This window comes from Amblyomma americanum, chromosome 7, assembly GCF_052857255.1.
Source record: "Amblyomma americanum isolate KBUSLIRL-KWMA chromosome 7, ASM5285725v1, whole genome shotgun sequence".
In the NCBI taxonomy this organism is placed as follows: Eukaryota; Metazoa; Arthropoda; class Arachnida; order Ixodida; family Ixodidae; genus Amblyomma; species Amblyomma americanum.
In genome coordinates this window covers 79,048,964-79,061,556 of record NC_135503.1, presented here as the reverse complement: position 1 = coordinate 79,061,556, position 12,593 = coordinate 79,048,964, and the positions used below count along the sequence as shown (strand labels likewise).

Below are 12,593 nucleotides of genomic sequence, written 5' to 3'. Positions count from 1 at the left end.
GGCGAAAGTCAAAGCGGGTGATAGAGATTTTCGACGGAGCCCATGCGGAGCTTGTCCGATCGGCTCGACCGCTCGCAGCGCCCCCCATTGCAATAGAGTAAGGTGTCGTTACATCACGTGGTCATCCTTGTGACGCAGTCCGAACCTACGACGTACTAAATAGTACAGGCACCTCGCTCGAAAGGAAGGATCGATGAGAAACAAAAACTTTATTCTCAAGCGAAAGAAAAAGCACTGCCTGTAGAAAAAAAAACTAGGCCTCTGCCTGGGTCTCTTCGAACTCTCCCTCATCATCAGCTGTGGCCTCCTGGTACTGTTGGTATTCGGACACCAGGTCGTTCATGTTGGACTCTGCCTCGGTGAACTCCAACTCGTCCATGCCCTCTCCGGTGTACCAGTGCAGAAAGGCTTTGCGGCGGAACATAGCTGCACAAAAAAAAATATATCAAGCAGGCGGGGTCACACTACATCAAATACGTCAATCCACACAAGAGGCACAAACGAGCTTTAATAAAAGAATTTGCTTTTGAGAACCATCTTCAAATGACAGACGTAGTTACCGGTAAACTGTTCGGAGATTCGCTTGAAAAGCTCTTGAATGGCTGTGCTGTTCCCAATGAAAGTAGCCGACATTTTCAGACCTCGAGGCGGTATGTCACAGACTGCAGTCTTGACGTTGTTCGGTATCCATTCGACGAACGAGCCAGAGTGCTTGTTCTGGATCTGTAGCATCTGGTCATCCACTTCCCGCATGCTCATTCGGCCTCTGAAGACTGCAGCCACTGTCAAGTAACGGCCATGGCGGGGGTCGCAAGCAGCCATCATGTTTTTGGCATCGAACATCTGTTGCGTCAGTTCCGGCACTGTCAAAGCCCGGTACTGCTGGCTGCCTCGGGAAGTGAGCGGAGCGAAGCCAGTCATAAAGAAGTGGAGGCGCGGGAAGGGCACCATGTTCACGGCCAATTTGCGAAGATCAGCATTCAGCTGTCCAGGAAACCTGAAAGAGCAGTGAAGAGCCTTGATAAATGTGTACATAAATGCATATAAAGGAGAATTCCGATTGCGTAAGTAGGCTGAGATATATATTCGCATATTACAAAAGTCATTAAGAGGTTGATGCTCGTGCAGCAACATAACCATATAAAACGGCTTGATGTTGCACAGCGGGTTTTTTAGAATATTGCATGGAATATTGCGGTATTCCGGTATTCAGAAATTTCGTGCAAACGATTTGGATGTGCTCGAAACCTACCACAAAAAATTGCACTGATTTTCTGCCTGTTCGGAGTCTATAGAATACTGGTCGGCCAAATATTCAATTATTCCGACAACACTGCTCAATTTAGGAGGTACTTCAACGGACTTTAAAGTTGCTTACGAGGCGCGAATATCTTGAACCAAATTGCCTTGGACCACAGTCGCAATTTCATTTAATTTTTTTCCTTGACTTTTCCAAAGCGTTCGAGCGGGTTTCGCACCAAAAATTTATATACAAACAAAAGGATTTAATTGGCGATGGTCCCGTCCACAATGGATCAGCAGTTTGTTGTCTGAACGTTACCAATTTGTCCAATTCGACGGAAATACCTCCGACATTATTCCCGTTTTATCTGGTGTCCCCCAAGGATCTGTACTGGCGCCTATTTTATTTTTGCTATTTATTAATGACATAAATAACGAAAATTAAGTACAGATGAGACTGTTTGTAGACGATTGCGTTCTTTATCATAAAATTCAACATCGATCTGACCAGATCAAACTAAATAGCGCTTTGCATAAAGTTTTTCAGTGGTGCCATGATTGGAGTATGGTCATTAACAAAGGCAGGAGTGTTTCTATGTCCGTCACAAAGAAAAAAAATCCGCTTAAGTTCACTTATGGTTCTGAGCACTGCGCTACGAACTGTTACGGAATACCGATATCTTCTGGGCATCCTTATCTCATCCGACCTGAAGTGGACAACGCACGTTCAGTATATAGCAATTAAGGCAATGAACAAACTGCTTTTCCTGAAAGGTTCCTTGGAAAACTCCCCAAATAACGCTTCTGGCATACACTACGCTTATCCGCCCGGTATTAGAATATGCTAACATTACACGGTTCCCTTATACAAGTAGTACTGTAGCCGCACTGGAAAGTATGCAGCGAAAAGCTGCGCAATTTATCTATAACCAGTAAAGACGCACAGATTCACCTTCTGAACTTTTGCATCGCGCAGGACTTCTGCCTTTATCTATCCGATCAAAACTGCACCGCTTGAAATTCTTCTAGTTTCTTCTGCACAATTCATTTAAGCTTAACTCTGAAGACTTCGTCAATATAAGCCACTCCAGAATCACCCGCCGTAAACATCCTCAAACACGTGATGAATTTTTTTGTTGCAATAACACATTCTATTTTTCTTTTTTTTCGCGAGAAGAGCGCGAATGGAATGCACTTGACGCTTCATATTGTAATGCAGCCAACAGTCCTCAAATTTTTGGAGCTTGCCGAGCTGTGTACATTGCCACAAAACTGACTAAATATTGTTAAAATGCTTGTGATATAAACTTTGTTCTGTATAACTGATTACCTCGAATTTGTTAGTTCTTGTCTTGCTTTAACTAGAACCATCCTTTTCATTGTACAACTGCTTACTGTTCTATAAATATTTTATCTGGAAGCTATGCATTTTTTGAAGTGCGCCCGCCCCTGTAAAAACCCCGCTTGGCGTTGACAGTATATCGAAATAAAAGAAAAATTAAAAAAAAATAAAATATAGATTATGACAAAGTGCAGTTTGAGCCATTTAAATTAATAAGAAAAGAACCACACCGGCACCACTACTGTATCACGGGTATCAGTTAAAACGGCAAAAATAAGATGCGAAGCCATTCAGGCAACTGCGGATGCCTTCACGCGTCTGATGGGCGCCAACGCGGTCGCTCAACAACATAGCTAAGTTCCCCCCTTACCATCTAGGGGATCCAGCCTAGTTCGTCCACTTCCTGCATATATACGGCGTCTTCTAGAAAAACTCGCACCTTACGCGACAACCTGCCTTGTAGTAGTTGCTGCAAACCTTCGAAAATAAATGGCAAGCCCCCCACGATGTGTGAACCGTATGTCTCCTCGGATTATGCGCACGCACTCTGCCACTCTGCTTTCTGAAAAAAAATACTGTTCGACAACGATGCAGAACTCTTGCTGAAAACCCAACAGAATTTAGCGTAAGTGAATTATCAAGCAGATTTCTCGAATTCATTTGGAATGGACCAGCATAGTCCCTTCCAACCGTCGACATCCGATGAGATGACTGCGGCAACTTCATTGACCCTCTTCCCTGAAGCGTAGTACCCCATGGCAGCGAAGTTAATAGTCGGAAAGACCCTTCTACGATTAGACCTCCATAAATTGTAATCATAGGCATAGATACTGGATTTACGGCAGACCTTGCTAAAGTAATCTTGTACTACAATAAGACCAGCCACGGTACGACAACTGCCTGCCGTCCACAGGCCAGCATACTGACGCAACGCTTACAACATAATCGTCAGCATGCTAGCCTTCTACGCTGACGCTGAAGCACCTGTATAGATCTGTGCAGGTCTGCAAGATATGTAACACCATCGTGCTGCCCTTCGCCACGCGGAGTGATCGTACGGATGTAACGCTGCCAGGTTCCCGGTCATGCCGTAGTTTTCCTACTAGAAATTTGGTTTTTTTACTGTCCAAAAAACAACTCGCTTTTCGGAGAATCTGCGAGCTTGCTAGCCTGACTACCGCCTCGCGGAGAACTGTAGTGAAGGGGTGTGCGCCTGTCCTGAGACATGCACGACTTACATAGTTGCCCCCATGACAGACTTTGGGTCTGTACACCTATGCAGCTGTTTGTTTTTCGAATTTTGGACCGATGATAATATTGCGCCTGTGCTGCCGCGGTGGCACAGTGGTTATGGCGCTCGGCTGCTGGGACGAAAGACGCGGATCCGATCCCGGCCGCGGAAGTCGAATTTCGATGGAGGCGAAATTCTGGAGGCCCGTGTGCTGCGCTATGTCGGTGCACGTCAAAGAACCCCAGGTGGTCGAAATTTCCGGAACCCTTCACTACGGCGTCTCTCATATCATGAGTCGTTTTGGGACGTTAAACCCTCATTAACCAAACCAAACCATATTGCGCTTGTATACACGCGGAAGCTGAGCACTCACCGAAGGCATGTGGTCACACCAGACATAGTTGCGGAGACCAAGTGGTTGAGGTCTCCGTACGTTGGAGTAGTGAGCTTCAGCGTCCGGAAGCAGATGTCATAGAGCGCCTCGTTGTCGATGCAGAAGGTCTCGTCGGTGTTCTCCACAAGCTGATGCACAGAAAGGGTAGCATTGTAGGGCTCGACGACGGTGTCCGAAACCTACAGAAAACGGCAGAAGGACCGCGATTACCAGGTGAAGGCAAGCATTAATTCAAACTCTACGAAAACAAAAAACCAAAAAAAGCAAAAAGATAACATATTTGATGTAAACCTTCGGTCACCGTTACCGTGAACACGCGAGCGAATTCTGTTCGATGTTATGCTGATACTTTCTTGCGCGATTCGAGCGATCTTCACCGTTATTAAAGTGGTGGTAGTGGTTTTATTAAAAATAATAGTAAAAAGGAAGGAAAAGATTTTTGCTAGCCCCGGCATCTGCCATCGATACTGAGGCACCTGAGCTGGGGCAGCGGAAATAAAGGACAGCAGGCAGAATGGAGAAATGAAATGAAAGAGGTGAGGGGACAGGAATAGAGGACAGGGGGAGAAGTAATATGTACAAACTATTTACACAATAAGTAATGTGTCCAGGTTGTGCGCGTGATTAGTCGCTATTAAGAAAACGAAAGTAGCAGATGACGCGATACAACAACACGCGTCGCGAAAGCGTGTAAATGACGTGGTGCACAGGAAGGACATGAACCCCTGTTCGTGTTGACGCCGATCAGCGCTGTAGAACAACGACGTCTAAATTTGTTCTGATGGGTATTGTCACACACCTTTGGAGAGGGCACTACACTGTAGGTGTTCATGATGCGATCGGGGTACTCTTCACGGATCTTCGAGATGAGCAGCGTGCCCATGCCAGATCCAGTACCTCCCCCCAGGGAGTGGGTCAGCTGGAATCCCTGCAGGCAGTCGCAGGACTCCGCTTCCTTGCGCACGACGTCGAGCACCGAGTCCACCAGTTCGGCACCCTCGGTGTAGTGGCCCTTAGCCCAGTTGTTGCCCGCACCTCCCTGACCTGAAGGGGGAACATTGTCAGAGGCGTACACTCGTGCATACTCTATTATGAAGGAAATCAATACTAGAATATGCAATTAAGGAAAGCCATGCACTGGGCGAAATGCACACAGCAGCCTGGAACGCGGAAAAAACTAGACTTATGCTTTGTGGTGGACGTAGCCAGTAGAGGGATAAGCAACGCACAACACAGTAGAAGTTAACAGCTTGCGCAAGTTTACGATAATGTGGCGTGTGAAAGAAGTTGAAAATATATGTTCACGTCTGCAAACAATTCAACAAGTCCTGGCTTGTATTGTACTCGGCTACAGAACCCAATCTCTCCAGCGAGTCACTATGTAAACGGGTGACAAATGACGTGAACACCGGGTAGGGAGAACCGCCTCCTGTGCTCATATCCTGTATTATATCTGTCTGTAATCTTTTGATTTATGCCGGATTGTCCCCGCAGAGGGCCACCTCCCTTCCTTGCGTAATGCGCCACCTATCCGTTTTGCTGAGTGATGTGGTGTTGTGTCAAAGGCGGATGGAAGCTTTTGTAGCGATTGCTACGCTAGGGTATAGCCGGCCCATTTCGGGTAAGCGTGTCTAGTAACTTCTGCTAATGAGCCACTAGTTTCACCGAGCCATAGGTGTTCCGTCTCTAAAATGAACTAAGCACGCGCACAACCTGGATACATTTCTTATTGTGTAAATAGTTTGTACATATTGCTTCTCCCCCTAACCTCTCTTCCTGTCCCCCCACCTCTTTCATTTCATTTCTCCATTCTGCCTGCTATCCTTTATTTCGGCTGCCCCAGCTCAGGTGCTTCAGTATCGATGGCAGATGCCGGGGCTAGCAAAAATCTTTTCCTTCCTTTTTACTATTATTTTAATAAAACCACTACCACCACCACCACCGCCGCTGCGCCGCGCCTCACCTTTCCTAAAAATTCGATTTTCAAGTTGCTCTTTCTGTTTTCTTCTTTCTATCCCTCCTTTATTCCTTCCATTATGGGCCGGTTCTAGTGTCCACCGAGACATATGAGACAGTTACTGCGCCATTTCTTTTCCTCAAAACCAAACAAAACAAGTGAGCCTCCGGGGCTCATTTGGTTCATTGGTGTTTACAACGTAGAAGCCGTTCATTTTTACGAAAAGAAACGCGCACAAGTGGCTCCCTGGGTCAGTGGACACCTCACTTTCGCTTTTGTGTTACGTGGCGTTCGCATCCAACTGCAAAAACTTAATTTGGATTAGTTCAGTTAATCCAGGATATACAAAGCGAAAGGTGTCGGCGTTCACTGTGTTCTTCGGCGTTGACAATGTTCAAGACGGCATTGGCTTTGAACAAAGGAAGGGCGCATAACTGGCTGCCTGGGTATGCGGACGCCGCATTCGTGCTTTGACGCATGTGGCAGTGGTGAGAGAGAGATGTGGCCTGAATGCAATAGTGCTGACAGCGTTGTGTCTGACATGCGGCAGTGAAGCAATGGCTAGGCCGCAGCATTCGTTTGGTTATGAATATCTCGCGATCAACCATTAATTGCATGCCACCTCCCAGGGTGACAGGGAGGGCGCGCTGCCTATACACTGTGGGGAACGCAATAAAAGCTGTCTTTTGCAGTAGACACCAACGCCACGTACATGAAAGCGAGGTTTAGGTCTCCACTAACCCACGGAGCCGGTTGTGCGCCGCGGTGGCTCAGGGGTTAGGGCGCTCGGCTACTGATCCGGAGCTCTGGAGCACTAGGGCATATAATCAGGCTTGCGATGATTATATGTCCACTAGATGCATGTGAATGTTCCGGACCCCGTAGAGTATCTGTTACGGGTCCAAATGGACTTATTTTTGGAAATGTGGCGGAGAGTTTGAGGGATGCTTCACTCCCGCCATCGGTTGGCCCGGTATTGCACTATCTCCGGGATCAGCCTTGTCTTTAGCGCGTCTTTACTATCCTGTCTTTCTATCCCATCTTTCAACTCTCCTACTATCTGCACGTGGTAGCGATTGTGGCTCGGCTAGAGCCAGTGAGCAGGCCTGTGCACTTTCATTTTCTTTCTTCCTGGCAACAACAGACAGACAGACAGACAGACAGACAGACAGACAGACAGACAGACAGACAGACAGACAGACAGACAGACAGACAGACAGACAGACAGACAGACAGACAGACAGACAGACAGACAGACAGACAGACAGACAGACAGACAGACAGACAGACAGACCCGGAGCTCCTGGTTCGAACCCGACCGCGGCGGTTGCGTTTTTATGGAGGAAAAACGCTAAGGCGCCCGTGTGCTGTGCGATGTCAGTGCACGTTAAAGATCCCCAGGTGGTCGAATTTATTCCGTAGCCCTCCGCTACGGCACCCTTTTCTTCATTCCTTCTTTCACTCCCTCGTTTATTCCTTGCCTTACGACGCGGTTCAGGTCTCCAACGATATACGAGACGGATACTGCGCTATTTTCTTTCCCCAAAAACCAATTATTATTGTTATTATTACGCCTATCCTTTCGTGAAAATGAACGACCTTTTCAAGTTGTCAACGCCAATGAACTATGAACACCGTCGGCTGACTAGTTTTGTTTGGTTTATGAGGAAAGGAATTGGGTCAGTATCCGTCTCGCATATCTCGGTGGACACCCGAACCGCGCCGTAACGGAAGGGGTAAAGGAGACAGGGAAAGAAGAAAGAGAAAACTCAAAATTGAAAGTTGGATTTTGAGGAAAGGCGTGGCACTGCGCAGCGGCGCAACACATGTGGATCGGTGCTACTAGTGGCGCAAGCACAGTAGTGACTAGGGAGCGAAAGAGAGAGAGAAATATACGCAGTGTGGCGCGCGTTGTGACGTTATATGCTTCCGCGGAGCGCCGACACGGCGAAATCTCATGTTTACGGCCAGTAAAGCTTTCGTTTTAAAACCCCCTTTGATTGCCTTCCGCACTTTGTAAATGCAGCGCGTCCACCCTGCACCTGTCTCAGGTGGCAGTTGATGATCGCGACAGGTTGATCACCCAATGAACGCTGCGGCCTGTTGCTGCAGTGCCACGTGTCTACCACGAAGTTTTCAGTGCTAATGTATGCAGCCCACTTCTCCACCATCGTCACGTAGCTCGAAGGGCGAGCGAAGCGTCCACTGACCCGGGGAGCCAGTTTACGCACTTCTTTAAGCGTCTATAACGGTGTCCACGCCAATGAACACATTGAACGCAGACAGCTTTTGCATTGTATATCCTCGATTAATGGAGCTAACAATAATTTGTTTTTGGGGAAGGGAAATGGCGCAGTATCTGTCTCATATATCGGCGGACACCTGAACTGCGCCATAAGGGAAGTGATAAAGGCAGGAGTGAAAGAAGAAAGGAAGAAAGAGGTGCCGTGGTGGAGGGCTCAGGAATAATTTCGATCACCTGGGGATCTTTAACGTGCACTGGCATCGCACAGCGGCAGTGCGAGAAAAAAGAGAGGCTTCCTTCACGACTTTCAAGGATTGGCTACAAGTGCTATTTAAGATGTTACCAGTAAATCTGGAAAAATAACATGTTTCATAACTGTACATATATGCAAGCTATCCTCAAATTGTTTACCTCAATACCGCACCTGTGGCCTAGTGGTTTGAGCAACCGCCTCGCATGCGGGAAGTCCAGGGTTCGGTCCCCAGTGCCGCTGGGTACCCACCAGTGATATAATAGGCACAATCTTCCCCTTGCCCTTGCCTGATGCTCGGATTTTTTAGAGTGAAATGCTTCGGAAATGGGTCTCTGACCCCATCTTACGTTTTATTTTCATTTTATTTTTGAAATGGCGCATGTGTTGCCTCTGTCGTCGTATACTCTTTTCACGGCGCACTATATTTTTGATGAACCGCCAAACTTGCGCCTCAATCTTGGTGGACTAGGCTTCGCAAGGAATTGATGAGAATGCCCATAGATCAAACTCGAAGTCCTTGATTCCGTGGCTGTATTAAACTGACTGCCACTCGGACTGGACTATAATCACCGAGGTTTCGCTGTGCGTACAGAGATGTGCGTACAAATTTAGCCAGTTGTCCACTTTTAAGATTAGTCTATACTGTGCGTTCTTGTGGGTGCGTTTATGTAGTAGGTTTTAAGCCAAGCTGCCCCTTACCGAACACAAAGTTGTCCGGCCGGAAGAGTTGTCCAAAGGGTCCCGAGCGGACGGCGTCCATGGTTCCCGGCTCCAGGTCAACCAGGATGGCCCGAGGCACGTATTTACCTCCTCAAACAAAAAACAAATATCACTTAGTGGCAACAAACATACCGTACAGTTATTAAAAGTACCTGCGTCACAACAAAGCCAGTTAAAGAAGCAATGAAAATAGAGCGCGCCAACTGAAGATGTCAAAGCAAAATAAAAGCGGCACTACTAGGACCTGGCGCCACCTCCCCTTTTTTAAATAGCAGATCCAATTATGTTTAATCAAAGATTTCAATAAATTTCAGCAGAAAAACAGAAGGTTAAATGTTGATAAATAATTTGAGATGGATCAAAATGATGTTACTACATTAACGTCCTGTTGCAACTCCTGTTGCGATTCTGTTCAGTATTACGAAACTTACAGTGTAGAATATGGGATTAACTTTCCGAATACTGTACATGGGCTGTGATCAACGCGGTAGTGCAGGCCTCTGGATAAATTTGCACACCTGGGATTGATTTACGCGCAATAAGATCGCAGAACACAGGGCTCTTTAGAATCTCGCCTCCATAGAAATGCGTCTACCGAATCATGGATTTCATGATCGAGCCCCTTCCAAATGAAGCACAGCGGCGGTATTATTAGCAAACATAGAGTTAAAAACGCCTTACAAACTCACTGCAGCAAGAGGAAACGTTGGAGAGGGGAGACTTACTATATCCTCGTCAAACCTGACGAGGGAATTCAGAACTCGGGTTCGAACCCGACCGCGGCGGTTGAGTTTTTATGGAGGCAAAACGCTAAGGCGCCTGTGTGCTGTGCGATGTCAGTGCACGTTAAAAACCCACAGGTGGTCGAAATTCTTCCGGAGGGCTCTCTACTACGGCACCTCTCTCTTAATAATAATTGGTTTTTGGTGGAATGGAAATGGCGCAGTATCTGTCTCATATATCGTTGAACACCTGAACCGCGCCGTAAGGAAAGGGATAAAGGAGGGAGTGAAAGAAGATAGGAACGAACAGGTCCGTAGTGGAGGGCTACGGAATAATTTCGACCACCTGGGGATCTTTAACATGCACTGACATCGCACAGCATACGGGCGCCTTAGCGTTTTTCCTCCATAAAAACGCAGCCGCCGCGGTCGGGTTCGAACCCGGGAACTCCGGATCAGTAGTCGAGCGCCCTAACCACTGAGCCACCGCGGCGGGTCACCTCTCTCTTCCTTTCTTCTTTCACTCCCACCTTTATCCCTTCCCTTACGGCGCGCTTCAGGTGTCCGCCGATATATGAGACACGCTGCGCCATTTCCTTCCCCAAAAGCCAATTATTAGTACTCAGAACTCATTCTCGTTGTTAACATTCATTGCCTATGAGAAAAAAAGCCTTTGATAAAGAACCTTCAAACTAATCCCTGCGGGACTTCTGGCAATGCAACCTGAAAAGCTGCAATGGCCTAACATAACATGCCGCAAGCAGAAGAGGCCACTAGACGTTGCACTGTGATCTAACTAAAAATGCGCGATCGGTTGTACAATTTAAAGCTCGAAGATCAAAGGCCTGCCGTTGAAGAAGCTCCATTGAGAGTCCAGATAACAGCTTAACACCACAAACAGCGCTGTTAAGACAGGACCGAGAATATGAGACACCCATTCACACAGCCATCGGTTTTGTCTTTCGCTTGCTGTTTTTGTTGAAGTCATCTGCCAACCGTCCCGGCAAATTTCCGTAATGCTTAGCAGCGCGAAACAGCCGCAAGGCAAGTTCAACGCGACGGGCAAGCTTCAAAGTGAAATTATCAACCGAAATACTGCCAGACGCGTACCGGAGGCCTCATTGTAGTAGACATTGATGCGCTCCAACTGGAGGTCCGAATCGCCATAGTACGCCCCGCTTGGATCGATGCCGTGCTCATCAGAAATCACCTCCCAAAACTGCAGACGGGAAAAGATATCAGTAATTAATCAGAGTGGCGTCACATCGCGCAGTGGCGACAGTCAAAGCATATTTACAGGCTAGAATTCACAGCGAAAGCAACTTAACTGCTACAGTTACACTTGTCAACTGGTGTTTGTAGTCAACTCGTCAACTGCCATCGATTCTCACGCGTCATATGTTTTGCTGATGGCGGAAAGCCAGCAGGACCTAAGACCACTTGAGGCCTTTGAATTACGTCATACGCGAAAACAAGGTCATACGAAAAGAAATTCCGGCAAAGAATCCTCGCCGATCGCTTTGCGGCAGTCATTTGCCATCAGACTGTTCCAGGTCACCTCTCCGTTGAGACCGATTGTCTTCAATTTTCTTACAACCGGGAATAACGTCTGAGCTATATGGCATAATATGGCACAAAAATATTATAACGCTCTCAAAGTGCGAGCAGTAATTAAAAGGTCAGAGCGAGAACAGCCGTCAGGAATAAGAGATTCGATGCGCATTAGGGCACATTATTGTCCCACGCAAAGAGGCCACAACTAAGAACGAAAGCAGCACGTCTGCTAAAAGCCGCGACTGCTTCACAGGTAATCACTTTCGCCCGTATCCTGAAACGAGATTCTAGAACGCGGCGTTTAGGACGAAACGTAATCGCCAACGTGAAACGCGCCGGGACAGGCACTGGGACCGAATGGCTATCGCGATCCTTTGAGCCGTGAAATAACCCACAAGGTGGTAGAGGTGGCTTACCTTCGCCCCAATCTGGTTGCCACACTGGCCTGTCTGGATGTGTACTATCTCACGCATGTTTGATGCCACTCCGAGACTCAGCTGCCAAGATGCCGACTGGCTGCCTGGGTCAAGGGTCCACTTATTCGTAGCCTTGCGCCGCATCAACGCTCACTTCTTCCTCAACAGTACATGCTCCTATGAGTACGCGTGTCAACTCAATAGCACCTAAGAAAGTGCCACAGCCTGTTGCTGCCATGGTAAATGCGTTTCTGAGTTCATATATGAGACCTTCAGTTCACGTACCGGGTGCAGTGCAAAGGATATGCGCCGTACAACGCGTACTATTTCTCGTTTCGGAAGGCATCCGACCGAACGGGGTTCTCTCAACTGGCTGCAGGGGCAAACTCGGCTGCTTCTGCTTTCTTTTCTCGGTGCTCGAAATTAGTTTCACTCGAAGGAACTCCGCGTGCATTCTTGAGCATCTTTTTCCATTTTTGTAACTTTTCGACTCGTGCACGTGCGGTCGGTTCTAAAA

The 12,593-nt window shown here is 47.4% G+C and overlaps 1 protein-coding gene across 2 annotated transcripts; it reads right to left on the bottom strand.

The window, feature by feature from the left end:
* Positions 1–240: 240 nt before the first annotated feature.
* On the bottom strand, positions 241–12,235 carry LOC144097261 (tubulin beta-4 chain-like). Of its 2 annotated transcripts, none has more exons than XM_077630003.1 (7): positions 12,077–12,235; positions 11,217–11,325; positions 9,364–9,474; positions 5,009–5,253; positions 4,189–4,388; positions 561–997; positions 241–426 (listed from the first exon to the last, which is right to left on the bottom strand). In XM_077630003.1, exons 1-7 carry the CDS (start codon positions 12,218–12,220, stop codon positions 254–256), a joined length of 1,419 nt encoding a protein of 472 aa, XP_077486129.1. In that variant the 5' UTR covers positions 12,221–12,235; the 3' UTR covers positions 241–253. The 2 variants fall into 2 exon arrangements, with proteins under 2 accessions (XP_077486129.1, XP_077486130.1); XM_077630004.1 differs by having other exon boundaries at positions 9,364–9,471.
* Positions 12,236–12,593: the final 358 nt, after the last annotated feature.

What these genes read in the sequence shown, in the direction of transcription:
- LOC144097261 (XM_077630003.1), bottom strand. Translation starts at nt 12,220, where the DNA reads ATGCGGCGCAAGGCTACGAATAAGTGGACCCTTGACCCAGGCAGCCAG. An exon ending in GCCGGACAACTTTGTGTTCG is followed by an intron (nt 5,254 to 9,363) that starts GTAAGGGGCAGC and finishes TTCCCCCTTCAG; the next exon opens with GTCAGGGAGGTGCGGGCAAC. An exon ending in AATCTCCGAACAGTTTACCG is followed by an intron (nt 427 to 560) that starts GTAACTACGTCT and finishes TTTTTTGTGCAG; the next exon opens with CTATGTTCCGCCGCAAAGCC.